Source organism: Pristiophorus japonicus, chromosome 5 (genome assembly GCF_044704955.1).
Source record: "Pristiophorus japonicus isolate sPriJap1 chromosome 5, sPriJap1.hap1, whole genome shotgun sequence".
Classification (NCBI taxonomy): Eukaryota; Metazoa; Chordata; class Chondrichthyes; family Pristiophoridae; genus Pristiophorus; species Pristiophorus japonicus.
The window spans coordinates 264,787,920-264,808,993 of NC_091981.1; the positions used below are offsets into that span (position 1 = coordinate 264,787,920).

The following is a 21,074-nucleotide window of genomic DNA, read 5'->3' on the forward strand; positions in this document are numbered from 1 at the left end:
CCCTGAGTTCCCACATGGTACAGGAGGAGCATATCATGTGACCGAGCTCTCCTGCCATGACTTAACCCTTAGATACACTTAATTTGGTGACAACACTGTTAACAGGTTACTTACTGATATAAAAAGAAAAAGAAAAGCTACTCACCAATCACCAACCCCTTTGGCTGTGACGTCACCTTTTGATTTCTTTCTACTTCTTTTTTGCTTTTTCTCCCAGCTGGAGCTGTACAAGCTGGGCCTTTAGCGGCCTCCCGACACCACACACTCCCGCCTCTCGGACCGCCGCCGCCTCTTGCTGCCGCTGTGCCTTTATAGGCCTCCCGACACCACGCACTCCCGCCTCTCGAACATCGTCGTTGATGTCTGCCCTTGCTGATAACAGGCTCCCGAAGTATGGAAAGTGGTCTACGCTGTCCAGGGCCGCGTTGTGGATCAGTGAAAATTGACGCTGTGTTTCCGGATGATGTCGCCAAGGGGCAACATGTAGATGAGAAATAGGAGGGGGGCCAAGGATAGATCCTTGAGGGACCCCAGAGGTAACTATGCGGGGGTAGAAAGAGATGCCGTTGCAGGTGATTCCTTGGCTATGATTAGATAGATAAGCATAGAACCAGGCAAGATAATAAACCCTGCAGGCAGACAAAGTAAATTTGCGTCGGCCAAAATTAGCATTTCTCTTGAAGGTGAAATGCCCCATAATGGCTGAATTATATTCCTGCCATGCCAGTTTTAAATAGACGTTTTCCCATTGAGGCTTGAGAAGAATGGATGTTTAAATTTGACATGCCCATCTGTGCTTCGGCACTCAGCAGGCCTGAGGCACACACACTTGATAATATACAAGATCAGCCATTTAGCATCTGCAGTCAGTGTACATAGTCATAGAATTAGCCCCTACAGACCTACCTGTTCACGTTAATAGAAGAGCTGTGGATCAACTTTATCTTCCCACCAGGGATCAGGCCTAAAAATACAGAAAAGATTAAAAGACATTTAACACACCTGAACTGCCAACGGTACAGGTATTGACATGATAAAGCCAAAACCATCCACGACTCTAGGATTATCCTGGAGCGCTGATAAAACCACTGTTTCCTAAAATCCTTCTCCTTTGCCTCCTCTGCCTTAACTTGTAACAAGTGAAAAGTGCTCATGGACTTCGTTGTTACCAAACTAGCATCCATCCATTCAGTTGCCTCTACTGCTTCTCATCTTTCCCCTTGCCTACATAACCATGCCTCTCCACAGGTTTCCCATCCTCACCCTGAATCACTCGTTCTCTTTCATTTCTCTCCCAATGGCCCCATGCCCTCTTTGAATTCATAGGAACAGGAATAAACCATTAAGCCCCTCAAGCCTGTTCTGACATTCAAATAGATCATGGCTGACCTGTACCTCATGTCTATTTATCCACCTTTGTTCAAATCCCTTCATAATCTATCTATCTCAATGTTGGAACTGTCAATTGACTCAGCAGCCACAGCCTTTTGGGGAATGAGTTCCAGATTTCCACTACCCTTTCTCTCTCCCCATTTTCAAAAGACTTCCTCGAAATCCCTCTTTTTGGCCGTGCCTTTGGTCCACTCCCCAACTCTTCCTATTTTTCCCTTTTCTCCTTTTGCTCAGCTATCCACCGTTTGTCCTCCTTAACATTAGAAAGAAATAACTTGTATTTATACAACACCTTTCATGACCTCAGGATGCCCCAAATCATTTTACAGACAATAAATTACTTGCAAATTTGATTTTTTTGGGGGCGCAAACAGCAACCAATTTCCACAAAGCAATGCCCACAAACAGCAATGAGATAAATGACCATTTAATCTGTTTTTGATTGTGTCATTTGAGGGGTAAATTGACCAGGACAATGGGAGAACTTTCCTGCTCTTTTTTGAATATATTGCTATGGAATCTTTTACATCCCCCTGTAAGGGCAGAAGGGGCCTCGGTTTAATGTCTCGTATAAAAGTACTCCCTCAGTACTACACTGAAGTGTAAGCCGAGATTATGTGCTCAAGTCCTGGAATGGGGCTTGAACACATGACTTTCTAACTCAGGAGGCGAGAGCAGTATCGCTGAGCCAAGACTGACACATTCATCAGATTTTGTGTGTAATTACTTTTCCTGCTGCCCTATATTTCATACATACCCAAATCAGTCAGAGAACCAGCAAGATCTGCCTTTTGGAGTTCAACCACTACCTGAAAGAAGAAAGTTGTTGCATTTATATCGCAACCTCAACAACAACTTACTTTTATATAATGCCTTTAACTGTAGTAAAATGTCCCAAGACACTTAATAGTCATCTAGTCTGATCCTACCCTCCAACTCACTCCCCATGTATCCTTCAATATTCTTCTTTTTCAAGCAATTATCTAATACCCTTTTCACAATTAATGGAGTCAATCATTTTTCACATTAGGGTATCTGACTTCAATTATAATCCAAATATCCATGAATTACAAACTTATTCACCAAAATTATATTTTTTCCATATTGACTCACCAGCCACTGCCTTTTGGGGGAGTGAGTTCCAGATTATTAATTTGTAGTAAATTAATTTGCAGTAAAAGCCTTTTTAAAAAAAAATAGGTCACCCAGAGTGTGATACTACGGTCACATTCTAAGGACTAGTCAGTCTAACCGATGCATGTTTCCATCAAAATCAAAGTTTAGGTTTGTATAAACACCAGAGTATGGCCGACAGCTCATTAAAAAAGCTGTAAACATTATAAACGATTTACAATGTGACTCACGCAATAGCAGAGAATCAAAGTAATGGGTGGCGGACAAATTCTCTTGGGAAACATGGGAAATTGGTTGAGAACTTGCAGTTAGTGCATTGCTTATTTACAGAGAGGTGATGTCATTAATCAGTTCTGAGAAATAAGATTTGAATTTCCAAGTAATACAGCAATTTGAAAAATTGTAAAACATAATTAATTAAATTACAGACAATTGCACTGAAATAAGTAACTAGATTAATTAAACATTAAAATAAATCACTAATAATGCAACTCAAACTTGGGAAAAACATTTGGGATGTCATTCCAAAAACTCGAGCGCATCCCTCAGAAAGATGCAAACATATGTTTTGGGAACGGGGATGAAGTGCATGTTTGATATGTGGAGACACTGAGAAAAATCTAATAAATAAAAGAACAGTGAGATCTGCATAAATACCCAAGTGATTCAAGTACAGAATTTTAAATTTCCTTTCAATCCCATTATGTTGATATTCTAATGCAAGCAGAACACTTCTCAGCTAATTATTCATGTGCTTATCAGAAGTGAACTACCCAATTCAGAGTCACAAAAAACTTCACTGGCCTATACTGTGAATAGACTCAAGTATTTACTCCTGTTAATTATTCCAATCTAAAATATAAATATTCAGACCCTTATATGGAGTGACATAACTAGCGCTTACCCACAGATTAAGCAAACCACTTTCGTCGAGTGATGCCAGCTGAAATGACAGTCCTGAACTTCCTGAGGCAAAAAAAGAAAATCTTTGAATACTGAAATGCAAACAATATTTAACTGTTAACTATCTCAGAAGATCCTATAAATAATGTGAATCTCTCTCATTTAGGCAGTCCCTCGGAGTTGAGGATGACTTGCTTCCACTGGGAATTTGAATCTATCCTCTTAATGACATAATACAAAAAAAAACCAAAAATTCTACCTGCAGAATTTCTCGTTTCTGATCATTTTTCCAAATCAATTTACCTCCCTTCCCGCAGTCCATCCTTTGCTGGGGTACAGTTCCCAGTTCTGCACCTCAATAAGCCTCGGCAGTGAAAAATGACAGGCTATTCAAGTGCAGGATCATCACAGCTGTTCTTGGCCCTGGTCTTCACCCAATGTCCACCGACACACATGGGTGGTGATCAGGAGCAGAAGCCTCAGCTCATTTTTGAATCGACTTCCAAAGGCAGAGGTGCTGAAGCCCCTACCACCATCCAGCTGAGATTAGCTAATTCAGCACAAATCAGGGATCAAACATGTCACTCAACTGCTCATTGGATAAACTTGTTGAGCCTTTTGGGGTGGCCTAAAACCATCCTCATCAACCTGCACCTTGCCACACAAGGCCACGATTTCCCACATGGCAAGATGGGTCTCTGCCAAATCATCAAATGGAAGTACCAATCAGCAGGCAATATCTTTCTCAATGAGAGAAGAGGAAAAAAACACAACAATATGATTTGGCAGGTCACTTTGTGTTCTTCATCCACAGCTGATTACAGAATACATTGGCAGAAGCTGGGCAGGGATGATTTGCCTGCTGTATTGCCCATGAATGCTGCACAGTATATTTGAATCCAAAACCGTCAAGAAGAAAAGCAACGAAAGAAATGGAGGTGGAGCTTTATTAGCGGTCATCATTTTAAAGGCTTAGAGTGGGCTAATCATGTTAACAGCGTGTGAGATCTGTAATTAAACAGTTAATTTAAGTCTCATGATTTTGTTCAGGTTGAAATACCAGGCTCTAAACATTTGGGAAAGACATAAAATAGGGCTAACAGAAAGTTGGATGCGGATCTTCAGAATAAGTATATTTTCTTTTACAGAATACAACATTAAGTTGGTTCTAAATTATACTTAATGGAAATAAAATAAGTTAGAAGTCTTTCACGCAAGACAAATGAAGATGTTTGAAAGAACAATTGATGTAAGGACTGCGATGCTTACCTTCCTGAGATGCCAAGAGTGAAAGCCCAGCACCATGATTATCAAAGTAAGCAGATGACACTGGATCAACAGCCTTCACTGCACAAGAGTGATTTACAGCTGCCAGAACACCATCTGTAATTAAATTGCACTTCAATAAAACCCCACATCCTCAGAAATTTTTCTTTTGCCGTTCCTCACTGTTTTGCATGTACGATTATATATTTTTTTTCAATGTGATCACACCAGGTTTCTATGATACATTCAACTCTGTCAACTATACTGTTTGATACTTATTATTTTTCAATGCCAAATGATCTTCCATCTGTGCTGTATTTCTGAAATACAACTTAGGCAAGTTTGTCTATAAAATCTAACTTCAAAGGAATTTTAAAGGCTCTCAAACTGGGTGTTTGCTGCTATTCTTTAGTTAATTTTAAATTCTGAGGTTGAACTCCACAATAGCTCTTCTGTCATCTATTATGGTCCAAATCTATTTAACATCGGGAAAGCAAGGATTACATTGAGTCTACAGCACAGAAACTGCCGATTTGGCTCAACTGGTCTCCACCACCACTTATGCTCCAAAAGAGCCTCCTCCCACCCTTCTGGAGTATAAGATGAAGAAGTCAGGAAGGATTTTCCCTCGTGGCAACTGTGATATTTTGGAAAAGACTTTCTCGGAAATGATTTCTACGATTCTCTTCGAAAGAGCCGGCGCAGATACAATAGGCTGAATGGCCTCCTTCTGTGCTGTACTATTCTATGATTGTATGATGAAGAAAATATTGAAATGGGGTAATGAACCATTTATGAATATTGTGCACTGTTCCATCACATAACTCTGCTAAGGGAAGGTTACTGATAAAATAAATATTCTGGATTGTACGTAAGGTGGTCCACTTTTGGGAATTTTTGTGGAATCATTGGGAAAGAAATAGCACTTTTAGACTTAATTTATTTACACTTAAGTCAGCAGTAGCTGCTGTTCAGTTTCAGCCGGGCAGTAATCTATTTACACTACTTTGGTGAACCTTGAATTATTCTGCCCAGAACAGAGCTCTGAACATGTGCACAAAGCTTTACTCCCAGCAGTAAAATTTTAACAGGTAGCATTTCAGCAGCATTCTCCCAATCGCCACCATAACGTTGGTAGAAGGTCAGCAGAAAGAAACCCTGCAGTCACACCGATTTACACTGTATCACACGGGTTTTCATTGATATCATGATGGGATATTGGGAGAACCACTTCCTTCCGCATTGAAATTCCAAGCATAAATGTTTATACAGTATCAGCAGCAGCATCCTCACTGACTAAACTTTTAAATTACTTGCAGATAGGTACAAGTATCCGACACTTTTTGGACAGCACTAAATTTACACTCCATACAGCGTCAAATAGAAGTGATGAGGTTGCGCCTGGACTTCAGATTTACACTAACGCTGCCATTGGAAACCGCTTTGCACTGACATTAAAGTGAGTGCACCACGGAAAACAAAATCTGACATTTTGTTTTACGAGCCAGCTCCTGATCCTCTTAATTCCATGGACCATACATGACCTGCAGTCAGAGAGTGCTCAACGTACTTTCAATAAGGCCTAAATACTGCTCATGGGAGAAGCACAACAGCAACCCAAGAATAACTGTTTTCAGATATATCCTCCCTAAGCTTTGCATCTATGAAGGGAGAATTGAACAGCATTTTGAAGTGAAATCTATGGGACTTTTTTTTTTTTACTGGCCGTCATCTGCCTCGGTGCTGGACTGTAGCGGCCATGCCACTGCAAGGTACAGCGTGAGCTGGTGCAGGAGGGCAACGGCAGCGAAGAGGGCAACTGGACATCATCGAGGCCCAGGTCGGTGATTGGAAGTACAGCAGGAGCGGCGAGATCGGGGCGAAGGAGTGGCAAGAGATCATGGAGCGACGTGATCGGGGCCCAGGAGAGGCGCGAGTTTGGGGCCAGGAGAGGCGTGGGCCAGGGGCAGCGTGGGCCAGCCCATACCGCGATGTTTGTGCGCTCTAGATTCGTGCAGCAGAGCAGGTCTCCAGTCGTCTTGGTTAACTCTTGCCACTGGACCAAGGCCTAGCTCTGTCAAGCCTGTGTGGTGGCTGGTGTGCAACGGTCATCCCACGTTAAAATAATCAATGCACAGGCATCTACCACCCTTCAACATGTAGTTCAGGACGAGAAATATCAAGTCCCTCATTGAAACACCTGTGAACTCATCCCTTTTTGGCATGGAAGCAAGTCATCCTCGTTTCAAGGGACTGCCTATGATGATGATGATGAAGAAGAACTATAGCCGAGTGCAATTGCAGGCCTCTCAGGCCTGTAGCTATGTGCCAGGTCTCGAAGATCAGGGCCATCTGGCTATGGATAGCGATCAGCAGCCAGACAGTCTCAATTGCTCAGAAACATCCTGGAGGGCAGGTGAATATTCGAAAGTGCACCCCTGTGCAGGATCATCGGCCTGCACCTGGGTCCCCATGGACTCTCCAGTTTGTGGGTATTCAAGGGCAGGCCATAACCACTGGGTGCGGAGGTGCTCCACAAGCACTGTTCAAGTAAAATTAATCGGCAGGCTAGGGACCTGCCTCACCTCATTTGCATGGCCCAGCGTCTACTTTAGTTACAGTTCCAGCTCCGCACCCAGGGTAGTCCTGGAAATCGTGGCGCAACGTAGAGAGATCTAGTGTAATGGGTCTCCCACACCGAAATAGCTCTACATTTTCATGTAACGTTGTTGAAACTGGGTTTATTTGACCGTAAATCTATACTGCAGTGTTATGGTCAGATGTTTTGTTGTACATGTCCAAAATCACCGAATTTTCCCAAAACCCACAAACACCCCCAGCTTGAAAAAATAAAATGGTACTGTCCAATCCAATCATATAGCAGAAATGGGCAGACTATAATTAATTTCAAATCAAAGCAGATGAGAGGGTAGTTAAAATTAGTCCCTTGTGCATCCTTCCTTTCATTTGCCCACCATTGGCTGCGATGTCTTCAGCTGCCTACGCCCCACACTCTGGAATACCCCCCTTAAGCTCCTCAGTTTCTTCACCTCCCTCTCCTCCTTTAAGACTCTTCTTAAAACACTTTGGCCAAACTTTTGGTCATCCTTCCCAACATCTCTTTCTTTGTGATTACACATCTGTGAAGCATTTTGGGTGTTTTAAAGGCAGTATATAAATTGTTATTGTTGTTGGTATATTAAAACTGCGAGTGAAATCAGCACCACCTTTTGTATGAATTTGCCATATACCAGCTTCATAGAAAAATAGGAATAGGAGTAAGTCCATTCACAGTCTCGAGCCTGCTCTGCCATTCAATGGGACCACGGCTGATCTGTATCCTAACTCCATCCACCCACCTTGGCTCCATATCCCTTAATACCCTTGGCTAGCAAAAATCTATCGATCTCAGATTTAAAATTGTTAATTGAGGTAGCACCTACTGCTTTTATGGGAGAGAGTTCCACAGTTCTACCACCCTTTGCATGAAGTATTTCCTAATTTCATTCCTGAATGATCTGGCTCTGATTTTAAGGTTATAGCCCCTCGACCTCGGCTCCCCAACCAGCGGAAAATGTTTCTTTCTAACTACCCTAACAATTCCTTTCAAAATGCTAAAAATCTCAATCAAATCACTGCTTAACCTTCGATATTCCAGCGAATACAAGTCTAATTTGTGTAATCTCTCCTCATAATTTAACCCTTGGAGCCCTGGTAACATTCTGGTGAATCTGCACTGCACTCCTTCCAAGGACAATATATCCTTTCTCAGGTGCAGTGCCCTGAACTGTACACAGTACTCCTGATGTGGTCTAACCAGGGCTTTGCTGCAAAGCATCCTCCCCTTTATAGTCTAGCCCTCGAGTTACAAAATCTAACATTCACTTAGCCTTTTTGATTATTTTTTTTGTACCTGTCTACTACATTTTAGTGATCTGTGTACATGGACAGGATATATTCATACACCATTTAATAAATACTCAGATCTATCCTTTTATTGGTCGAAAATGGATAATCTCACTTATTGGAGTTGAAATCCATCTGCCACAGTTTTGACAACTCACTTAATCTATCAATGTCTCTTTGTAATTTTATGCTCATATCTACACTACATACTATGCCAGCAATCTTTGTGTCATTGACAAACTTAGATATATGGCTCCCTATTGTGCTTTCTAAGTTATTAATGAATATAGTGAATAGTTGAAGTCCCAGCACAGATTCTTGTGGAACACCACTAGTGACTTCCTTCTAATCCATTATCCCTACACTCTAACCAATCTCCTAACCAGATCAATAATTTGCCTTCAATTCCACGAGCTTTAATTTTAGCTAACAGTCTCTTAAGCAGAACCTTATCGAATGCCTTCTAGAAGTCCATAGGAACGACATCCATAGACATTCCCCTATCTACTACTTCAGTTACTTCCTCAAAAAATATAATTAGGTTTGTTTCGACATGACCTTGAGATTTTTAATGGGACAATAAAACATAGCTGGCTAGATTCGTGCTCCCTAGCACTGATTAGTAAATCATAGATTGCATTCGAATAAATGAAGTAATCTCATCCTCAGAATTCTGCTGCCTCCCAGTCATCATTGACATTATTTTGAAATTTATGAAGCACGAGTTTGCCTAGTGTTCTGTTACATTAATATTTTAATTAATTTATGACTTTTCTTTCCTTCCAGGAAGAAATGGTGTAATCTAACAAAGTGCAGAACATTGGTAATCTCATTAAATATTGTTGAAGCCCATTGATGAGAGAACAAATAAAAATAACTGACATTACAGATCTCAAATATGCCCCTTCCCCTTGCATCTACTTGTTGCAGGGCACCAGTGACTTAATGTGTAATTCTTGACGGTGAATGTTAGGTGGTTATTTGACTATGGGATCATCACAGTCAATACAATACTCTCCCAAAGTCCACCCACATGCGCTCCCAGCAGGGATTGCTGAGATTAGCAAACTCAGTACATATTGGCGATTGAAACTGACATTTCCTGGCTCAGCTATTCTCTGCCTTAACAAGAACATGGCAAATGGTATATAATGTGGAGAAATGTTATCCAATTTGGTAGGAAAAATTAAAAAAGCAGCGTATTTTTTAAACGGAGAGAGATTGGGAAATGTTAGTGTTCAGAGGGTCCTGGGTGTCCTTGTACACGAATCGCTGAAAGTTGACATGCAGGTTCAGCAAGCAATTAGAAAAGCAAATGGTATGTTGGTCTTTATTACAAGAGGATTTGAGAATAAGAGTGAAGATTAAAATACAAGAGATCCAGTGAAAATTATACTGCAATTATATAGTATTGTATACAGTTTTGGTCTCCTTACCTAAGGAAGGATATACTTGCCATAGAGGGTGGTGAATCTTTGGAATTCTCTACCCCAGAGGACGGTGGATGCTCAGTCGCTGAGTGTACTCTGGACAGAGATCAATAGATTTTTGAATATTAAGGGAATTAAGGGATATGGGGATAGTGCAGAAGATAGAGTTGAGGTGGAAGATCAGCCATGATTCTATTGAATGGCGGAGCAGGCCCGAGGGGCTAAATGGCCTACTCCTGTTCCTAATTCTTATGTTCTTATGTACTCTTTACAAATCGATGTTGGCTCTCTTTAATCATTCAGTCACTGTTGCATCTTTGACTCACCAGTTGAGAATGTTGGATTTCTCAGAATCCATTCTTGGCCCCCGATCTGAAGACTGTAGTGTATAATGGAGTGTTCACGAAGATCCCAAGCTATTACTGAACCATCCACCGTTCCAGCAAAAACAGATATCGCATTACCTGGGCCAAAGCAGCAGCATTGCACCTGCAGCAGAATGGTACAATATATCAGCATTTTCTTTAATTAATAAGTTTCCAATAAGGCTAGCTGGACTGAAAACTGGCTTGACATCAGAAAGCAAAGTGAATAATCTCTGATTGGAGGCAATGACTAACAGAATTCCACAGGGATCTGTTGAGTCCTCCGCCTTTCACGTTATTCAGAATGATTTGGAGCAGTACATTTCTTGGAATGTTAAAACATTTGCTGACTATATCAAACTAATTGGGCAGGTGAACAATATAATTAAGCTTGGTTAGAAATAAATTAAGCCTTTGAACTTAGGTGAGGTCATGAGTATGATTGGACACAGAAATAATTGCAAGTTCTGATTTCCTGATCTCCTAATGAGGAAAGGAACATAAGAACGGAAGAAATAGGAGCAAGAGTAGGCCATACGGCCCCTCGAGCCTGCTCCGCCATTCAATACAATCATGGCTGATGCGATCATGGATTCAGGTCCACTTCCCTGCCCGCTCCACATAACCCCTCATTCCCTTCTCGGTTAAGAAACTGTCTATTTCTGTCTTAACTTTATTCAATGTCCCGGCTTCCACAGCTCTCTGAGGCAACGAATTCCACAGATTTACAACCCCCTGAGAAAATAAATTTCTCCTCATCTCTGTTTTAAATGGGCGGCCACTTATTCTAAGATCATGCCCTCAAGTTCTAGTCTCCCCCATCAGTGGAAACATGGGGTTAAGTTTCGGGCCGCACCAGGAAGGGCGCAGCCCCGACCTAGACGCCCGTTTTTCACGCCGAAAAGCGCGACAGAAAAATACCTCTTAATTCTCCGGCCCCTTGCTGGTCCCTGGGTGCTCGGCGCGGCACGCACACAGCAGCAGGGGGGCGGAGCCACAGAGTCGCGCCGATTCTGCAAGTGGAGGGGGGCGGGGCTAAGTTAAATGCGGCAACGTCGTGCCGGCAGCCCTGCACATGCGCGTTGGAGCGCACGTGCAGTAGCCCAGAAACATTGGCAATCGGCCATTTTTAAAGGGACTTGGAAGAAAAGTGTTGATTTGTCTCGTGGACCCCTGGAAAGGCTTGGGATTGAATTTTGGTGATTTTTTTGTGTCTGAAGGAGTGCTTTTAGCAGCACTGTTGAATAAATCACCTGCTGAAATCAGTGAGTGCTGCTTTTCACTGCTAAACTTACAGAACAGGTGCTGCATTGGTGCATGCAAATTAAGGACTGTGTGTTTTGAAAAATAAGAGTGCCAATTCAATACAGCAATGGAACAACGTCCACCAAGAACAAAGGATTTCTTGCATGAGGAAGTGGAGATATTAGTCAACGTCATTGAGCAGAGATGGCAAGAGCTAGATACCAGCAACAGAGGTCGCATAAAAGTGCCACTTAAAGAAATGAAGAAACGCTGGAACCAAGTTGCAGAAGATTACTGCGCAGTGGTGCATATGAGATCTGGAAGCCAGTGTAAAAAGAAATGGCACGAACTTGGTCAAGTAGTTAGTGTAAGTAATAATTTCCATTTTTAATGTAATCGTAATTGGTAATTGTAATATAATCTGTATGTCCCAGCCTGCAGAAAGACGCACTCTGTAAAAAGTTATATTTTACTCTTTGCAGAAGAAATTGGCCCACAACAAAAGGGAAGCAACTCAGACAGGAGGAAGCACGCCCAATCTGCATCCACTGACACCCTTGGAACAGAGGGTAGCTGCCATGATGAGTCGTACATGGAGAACAGCAATCAGTACAGCACAAGCTGGGCCCGCACGCGAGGAAGAGGGCAAGTCCTAAAAATGCATCGTGGCCCTTCAAATCAACCTGCTGCCTGGCCTGCTATGTGTGAGAGTACTCATGCCACCCATCCAGCCCCCTCCCATGCTGTTAAACATTTGACTGTTCTGATGTATTTTGCAGAACATGATGATGATGATGATGATGCCAACCCTGAGGATCCTGAAGATACAGAACAAGAACCAGTATAACCAGATGCGGACGATCCAGACTGGATGATGGCGGTGATGACCGAAATATCTACAGGGGAGAGCTTCCAAATTAATGTTTATGAGCCCCCATCAAGGGGCATCAGAGTTTCAACCCCTTGCATAGGTTCTGGTTCCACCTTCCATGGTTTTGATTCCGATGTTGCGGGTCCCAGTGGTGCTGGCGATGTCATGGAGCAGTTTACAGCCAGTGCACCACCGTCCGAGCCTGCGCCTCCCACTCCCATAGGTTCTGGTTCCACCTCCCATGGTTTTGATTCCGACATTGCGGTCCCAGTGGTGCTGGTGATGTAATGGAGCAGTTTACACCCATTCACCCATGATCCCAGCCCACGGCTCGCACTCAAGTGCTGTCGTCTGGAACACCGAGCGCCCCACCGTCCCAGCCCGCACCTCTCTCTCTCTCGTACTGCCGTCTGGAACACAGAGTGTCCCACCGTCCGTGCCCGCGCCTCCCAGTGTAGTGGTGCCATGAGGCAGACCCAGGCAGAGGAGAAGAAGATGCAGCATGCAACAGATGCGGCTCAGGTTGTGGCATTGGGTAAGGAGACCAATGAGCTTACCCGATCACTCATCGGTAGCGTCAGTGCAGTGGGTGAAGTGGTGACGGTCCTGACGGGAGAAATAGCAATAATGACACGGGAACTTAGGGAGGGAATGTCCGAGGGAGTGCAATTGACGGCACAGGCCATCATGGAGGTAGCTGCTACAATAAGGGAACACAGTCCAGCCAATCAAATGACACCCCCATGAAGAAGTGAACATTCACTGAGATATGGATAAGACATGGTTGCAGCCTTTCTTTGCTGCTTTTGTTCTTGTTCTTGATGTAGCTGTAGTAGCGTTTTTCAAAGTGAAATTTTTTTGTAAGTTTTGGAACTTTACAACTTATGTGATCTTGGGGTTTTTAAGTGATCTTCCATAGTGTAAATGCTCACACATTTTGTAACTTATTTAATTTTGCATCCAAAAAGTGATCTTGAAGTTTAAGTGATCTTAAGAGTGTAAGATTTTTCACATTGAAATTGTTTTGTAACTTTTGTAACTTTACAAGTTTATAAGTGATCTTAAAGTTTTTAAGTGATCTTCAAGAGTCATATTAAAAAGTATAGTTTGATACAACAAATATTTTATTACAGTGACGTTAACTTTTCAATAAAATATTTTTCATTGAAACTGTTTCATCTTCCATTAACACAACACAACGTAGGAACAACTGCAAAGAATAAACATGTCCATGCGCAACAGTGATCGCAGAGCCCTCAGGCATCAGTAGTTGAAGCGTTCACAGATGAGCTGCTGGCACAGGGCTCGAGCAATCGTTAAAGGGGCACGATGGACGGCCCTCCTCCGACCTCATGCTCCGACATCAGGCACTTGCATGCTTTCCTGATCGTCGTCGTCATCCGCATCCTGTTCTTCTGTAATATTATCATCATGCACTGGACCCTCACGTGAGTCTTCTGGTTCCACTACCAGCTCCTGCTGCCTTATGATGGCTAAGTTATCAAGCATGCAGCACACAACAGTGAAGGGACCGACAATCTGAGGAGGTATTATTGCAAGTGGCCTCCGGAATGGTCCAGGCATTGGAATCGCTGTTTCAATATGCCAATAGTCCTCTCAATGAAGCTGCGCGTCGCAATGTGCGCCATGTTGTATTGACGGTCAGCTCCTGTCCGTGTCACGCCTAGGGGCGTCATGAGCCAGGTGGTCAGGCCATACCCTTTGTCTCCCAGTAGCCAGCTCTGCCCTTCTGGCTGCTGCTCAAACATGTCAGATATAACGCTGCCGCGTAGGATGAATGCATCATGGATGCTGCCAGGATATCTCGCATCGACTGACATGTCGTCACGCACGAGCTGCACATTGATGGAGTGGAAACCTTTTCTATTCCTGCACTGCTCGGAATCTTCCACAGGTGTTCGCAAGGCTATGTGGGTACAATCAATGCAGCCCTGTACCTTTGGGAAGCCGGCAATCCTGAAGAAACCCACAGCCCTCTCATGGATCGCTTGTGCGGTCATTGGGAAATTGATGAAGTCATTCCTCCGCGCACACAGTGCAGCCATGACCTGGTAAATTCAGGCATGTATTTCACATTGAGAGATGGCGCACACATCTCCAGTTGTAGCCTGAAACAATCCCGAGGCATAGAAGGCAAGTGCAGCTGTTACCTTCACTTCAACAGACAAGGCAGTCGGCGCTCTGCTTCTGGGCTGCAAATCTGCTCTCAGCATATTACAGATCTCAGCGACAACTTCTTTGCGGAAACGCAGCCTTTTGACACAAGCAGCCTCGCTCATGTCCAGGTACGAGCGCCTGGCTCGATATTGCCGACGAGGGTAAGATCTCCTGCCCATCAGCCTACGGGGTATGACGTTCCTGGTGCAGTGAGCTCTAATCAATTCTCTCCTATGCAGTGAATTGCTGCCGAACCATTGCATAATCCGTGGTGTTGACACAATGCAGCATCCATTCTGAAAATTTAAATTTCAAACTGGCTATCTGGCTGCCTCTACCTGTCCCTGGCCGAATGGCCTCAGTCTCCCTCGCAGCTCGAAGGCTGCTTGCTGTGTCTTCGGCTGCCGTCGAGCCACAGACGCCGCCCCTGTCTCCTACATGGAATGAAGGCCTGCCTGAAGCACCGCAGCTCAAAGGCTGCTTGCTGCCGTTGTTGTTGGGCTGCCGTCGAGTCACTGACGCCGCCCCTGTCTCCAACATGGAAGGCCTGCCTGAAGCACCGCAGCTCGAAGGCTGCTGGATTTTAATGGCCCTGAAATTGCAGCCACTCCAGGTGCATACGACGCGCACACACGCCCGAAAGAGGCCCCGCAAGTTACAGGTTTAGGCGCACGAAGCGCATGCGTCTGATCCCGGCACATGCGTTCTGCTAAAATGTCTTTTGACAGATCGCACACATCCCCGGGAGAAGGGCTTTCGCGGGCAGAGATTTGGGCTATTTGCCTAACTCTTGCCCAGCAAATGTCCTTCAAACTCTTACACCTGGTATTGCAGATGTAAGAGTTTTAATAGATAGAAAATATAATTATGACTTATTTTTATATTAAAAACCCTGTCTATGAAGGCAAGCTTATTTTTTTAAACACTACTAAATCTTTTAAATTCCAAAAAAATACATTTTTCTGTAAACATTTAATTTCATGCAATTTCTAATCACTTTTTTAAAAAGTGAAGTGATTTTTTTTTAATTTATGTTTGTATTTTATTTGATTTTAGGGGTATTCTCATTGCTCCCATTGCTATGAATGGGAATACTACATTGTGATTGGTGGTCCAGGCCCATGTGATCCCAGGATTGTATACGCTCCTGGAATATGTGGGCTTCTGCGCTGGGCTGCGCATCTAGGCCTCGAAGCGCAAGTGTTCATTCCTTCAACACCACCAGGTACTTTCACGAAAAACATTTTGGTCGGAGGCATCCGCCCGAAGGAAGCCTCCGAACATAATTTTTGGCCCATTATATCCAGACTCCATGATAGGTGATTCTCAGGATATTCAAAGTAACTATTACACTATAGGGCAAATTTACTCATTTTAGCTCCCAGTGAAAGGGCTGTGCTCAAAAGCAGCTCAGGTTGGAGAATTAGCGCTGCAGTGTTGTAGCCCGATGTCCCAACGAAATGAATTTACTTTTACAAGAATACTTTACAATGTTTTCAGGATCTGCCTGTGCACTACTAAGTTTGGGAATAACTTACTTATTTTTTTGGTAAATTTTTATGGCCATCAAGGTGAAAGATCTTATGCAATGAAATGTTATATAATCACGGCTAAACTCCAATTATGGGCCAGAATGTGCTGAAGCAGGGTATCATACGCCAGGTCAGTTAGACATTTTCCTGAATCCTTCAGCTCAAAAATCTTTTGCCCTGTAAGTTGCTGGAAGTGCAAGCTGATAACGGAGCATTGAGGGTAACAGGGCATCTGGGACCATGGTGAACGACGGGACTGTCAGTGTATCTCCTGAACCAATGAAATTTAAGGACAGAGAAATAAACGGAGGAAGGACTGAGAAGGAGGGTGATTTAGAGTGGATGAATTTAATGTCAAATAAATTCAATGTCAAATAAAGAGAAGGAAAGACTGATTAGATTAAGGCACAGATATAAAGATGCAGAAGAAAAAAAAAACATTTTAAATGTTACATTTTAAAAATCTCCAACAATTCACTACCTGAAGGAATAAGACTCCACACTGGTCAGAGAAATTATTAAGGGTGCTGGCTTTCTGTTTGCCTCATGAAATTATCAATAACTGTTTCCATAAAAATTTCCTAAATAAATAAAAACACAGATAATTTAGTTTCCACAAACCTCGGATTCACAGACAAGGACTTTCTGAGGAGCTGATGGTTCCCAGATATTCCAAACACAGATTATGTAATTGCTTGCCAGCTGGGCTACCCCGGGCTCTTTAGGAAGACTGTGAACTGAAAGCAGGGTTTGTCTCTGGACCTGTGAAAAACGTAGACATAATACCTTCCGACCTACAAAAGACGACATAAATGCATAGACTTACCATTAGGAGGATTACTTAAATGCAATCTTAAAACTATTGGTTTGTGATTAGTTGTGAATTTCTGAATAAATAAGGAATTCCCTACATTCACAGCATTGTATTTATCAATCTGAATAAGACAGTACTCTGTACAATATGTCATTTTAAAAGAGCTAGTGATATAGCTCCATCAAGTGGTATGGTATGAGTCTGCAAAGTCTTAAACAATCAGTACAAAGGAAGATGTGATGCTTTTGCCCAGGGAGAAAGGAATTATCAGGCACAAAACACTGGGAAGGTTATATAATGTAAGACAACAACCCAGGCAGCATTGCTGGACAACAAGGCATACGGAATGTAAAATTGGCGACGAAAATGATGTGCCATCAGCCATGTTGAAACTTGGATTGGAGTAAGTGCGCCAAAATACATGCATTTCAAAGTGAAAAATGTGTACCGAAAGAAATTGAGAAAGCAGTATTTTCCTTAAAAATAACTTACAAGTTAATTAAACAAACAAACTATGCGGAAAAGTCAATGCAAATAGTGAATATGAATAATGTTTATATCCACCCTCAAACACACACACACACTATTTATTACCATGTAAAAATGGCAAGTTTGTGTTCAGTTGAGAGCATCCATCACTGACCGACAAACTGGCTGTTTTCGATTGTATGTTCTGACTGGCTTGGTACTCTGCTTGATCTTCTTCGAGCAACACTGCAATTACCTGTCAAGGTATTAAGAGTAACACTGTCAACAAGCAGGGACTATAACACACAAAAACAAACTATCTCGGTAGATCTGTTCAGTAATAGCTTGATCGAGCAATCACTTCCTTTTGATATCACAAGCATGTCCAAAGAGTCAGTGTTATAGTTAAACTACAGTGAATACTGTTAGAAGTTATTTGTTCAAGTCATTGTCGGTATCATACGCTATCTTGAAATTTCATTCTTCTGATTTTGATCAACCTCTGTTAAATTAAATCAATGTGTGCAAGATACTTTGACTTGGAAAAAAAACAGATGGGTAGATAGGGCTAGTTCAGCAGTGCAATCTTTCCAGATCTCTGCAAAAAAATGAATTGCAATATAACACTATGCTTTTTCATGGTGTCATCCATGTGAAATACAACACCTGACAAGCAGATTTCAGGAAGTTGGTCAATCTCCGAGAATCCACATTCGTAGCCACCGAGGACGAGGCATCACTGACATTAACTCCTGTTCGAGGAAAGAATACTCAACATAAGAACATAAGAGCATAAGAAGTAGGAGCAGGAGTAGGCCATTTGCCCCTCGAGCCTCCTCCACCATTTAATATCATGGCTGATCTGATCATGGGCTCAGCTCCACTTCCCTGCCCGCTCCCCATAATCCTTTATTGCCTTATCGCTCAAAAATACGTCTCTCTCGGCCTTAAATATATTCAATGTTCCAGCCTCCACAGCTCTCTGGGGCAGAGAATTCCACAGATTTACAACCCTCAGAGAAGAAATTCCTCCTCATCTGTTTTAAATGGGCGACCCCTTATTCTAGGACTATGTCCCCGAGTTTTACTTTCCCCGATGAGTGGAAATATCCTCTCTGCATCCACCTTGTCTAACCCCCTCATTATCTTATGTTTCTCCCCCTTGCAATAAAGGCCAATATGCTATTCGCCTTCCTGCTAACTTTTTGTGTTTCATGCACAAGGACCTCCAGGTCCCTCTGTACTGCAGCACTTTATAATTTTTCTCCATTCAAATTATAATTTGCTTTTCTATTTTTTCTGCCAAAGTGGATAACCTCACATTTTCCCACATTATACTCCATCTGCCAAATTTTTGCCCACTCACTTAGCCTGTCTATATCCCTTTGCAGATTTTTTGTGTCCTCCTCACAATTTGCTTTCCCACCCATCTTTGTATCAGCAGCAAACTTGACTACATTACACTCGGTCCCTTCATCCAAGTCATTAATATAGATTGTAAATAGTGAGGACCCAGCACCGATCCCTGCGACACCTCATTAGTCACTGTTTGCCAACCGGAAAATTACCCATTTATCCCGACTCTCTGTTTTCTTTTAGTTAGCCAATCCTCAATCCATGCTAATATCACAACCCAGTGAACGTTTATGTGGCACCTTATCGAATGCCTTCTGGGAATCCAAATATACCACACCCACTGGCTCCCCCTTACCCACCCTGCTCGTTACATCCTCCAAGAACTCCAGAAAATGTGTCAAACTTAATTTCCCTTTCATAAAACCATGTTGACTCTGCCTGATTGAATTATGCTTTTCCAAATGTCCTGCTACTGCTTCCTTAATAATGGACTCCAGCATTTTCCATACGACAGATGTTAGGCTAACATTAAAGCGCATCAATATAATATACATTAATAAGATTTTCAAACATGTTTTGGGTTGATTTAATTTAAGGCAATCAAAAAGATTAGAACAAGTCAGTGAAGAAAGAAAGTGAATATACCCACCAGGTACTCGAAGTCCTGTAGAAGCAGCATGAAAGAAGGAAACAATCAAAATAAATAGATGGGCCTTTGCTCATATTACGTTAAGAAAAGAAAGAACGAAGTTGTATTAAATAGCGCCTTTTACGAGCTCGGGACATTCCAAAGCACTTTGTAGTCAATTAAGTACTTTTTTCTTTTGAAAGTAGTCACTGTAGGAAATGCGGCAGCCAATTTATGCACAGCAAGGTCCTGCAAACAGCAATGTGATAATGACTAGATAATCTGTTTTTACTGATGATGGTGGAGGGATAAATATTGGCCAGGAAACCTCTCCTGCTCTTCTTTGAAATAGTACCCCGAGATCTTTTACATCCATCCGAGAGGGCAGACGGGGCCTCAGTTTAAAGTCTCATCTGAACGATGGCACCTTTTAAAAAGCAGAAACGTTATCCTTGGTCAGTGAAGAGGCTTATAGATGGGAATGCAGTGGCGGCTTCGAGCTTGATGGTCCAACAGCAGATAACATTCTCTGGGGCTCCCTCCCTCACAAGGCTGCTATTTCCTGCTTCTCCCATACTGCCAGATCCCAGCAATTCACAATATTGCCAGATTCTACCCCTCTCTCAATGCTCCAAAACCTCCTCCTCAGGGTTGCTGGACCGTAAATTTTCTCCTCACTCCCAGATCCAAAAGCTTCCTCTCACTGCTAAAATGGCTTCCCAGTGCATTCCAAGTGTTCCCATGATCCCAGAGCTACCCTCAATGCTTCCAGGCCCCTAACATTATTCTCCCCAGATCCTCTCCCCAGGTCTCAAGACCGCTCTCTCAGTGATACCAGAATCTGCCTCAGTTTTCCGAGAGCCTCCCTCTCTAGCATTCTTGGAATACCAGGGACATATGGGAAGTGTAGCATGTTGAGAAGAGCAGGTCACTTTGGGCCTATGCTTCCCAACACTTTTGGAGGTTTTCCTCACCTGATGTTTGGGTCTGTTGTAGGCTAATTGATGAAGACTGATTGCTATGATTAGTGAATAACTCCATTATCATTGTATCATTCGACCAACAGGATTATCGAAGGTGAACGAGATGGACCTGGAGCTTTTTTTGTTGAGCAATTTCTATGCTGCCCAAGTGCTTCCACATCCTGGGAGACTTCAAAATGCTGCAGGCCCCAAGACTTCATCCCAGCACTGCAAGACTCCAGCCCCCTTCCAAAAGCAGAGCGATCTCAGGCACACCCCAATGCTCATGTCAGTGTCCTGGGGGTAACATTTACTAATGCAGTTCGGGAGTGTTCAAACTAATATGGCAGGGGGATGGGAACCTATGCAGCGAAATAGGGCGAAGTAATATGGAGTCAGAAACAGATGGTAAAAAGCAATAGTGGAAGGCCGAGTAAACAAAGGCAAGAAACAAAAAGGGCCACACTACATCATAATTCTAAAAGGACAAAGGGTGTTAAAAAAACAAGCCTGAAGGCTTTGTGTCTTAATGCAAGGAGTATCCGTAATAAGGGTGGATGAATTAACTGTGCAAATAGATGTTAACAGATATGATGTGATTGGGATTACAGAGACGTGGCTCCA

The 21,074-nt window shown here is 42.8% G+C and overlaps 1 protein-coding gene across 6 annotated transcripts in view; it reads right to left on the bottom strand.

The window, feature by feature from the left end:
- The window catches only part of dync2i1 (dynein 2 intermediate chain 1), a 132,284-nt gene that overhangs the window by 13,269 nt on the left and 97,941 nt on the right, over positions 1-21,074 (bottom strand). For 5 of the 6 annotated variants that reach the window (XM_070881606.1, XM_070881607.1, XM_070881605.1 and 2 more), the window contains 8 exons: positions 18,171-18,256; positions 17,631-17,760; positions 16,844-17,016; positions 10,358-10,520; positions 4,699-4,812; positions 3,431-3,492; positions 2,150-2,201; positions 907-964 (listed from right to left, as the gene is read on the bottom strand). In XM_070881606.1, coding sequence (XP_070737707.1) covers positions 907-964; positions 2,150-2,201; positions 3,431-3,492; positions 4,699-4,812; positions 10,358-10,520; positions 16,844-17,016; positions 17,631-17,760; positions 18,171-18,256 — 838 coding nt within the window. Of the gene's footprint in view, positions 1-145; positions 541-906; positions 965-2,149; positions 2,202-3,430; positions 3,493-4,698; positions 4,813-10,357; positions 10,521-16,843; positions 17,017-17,630; positions 17,761-18,170; positions 18,257-21,074 lie in introns of all 6 variants that reach the window. The other variant, XR_011593398.1, reaches the window with a different exon arrangement.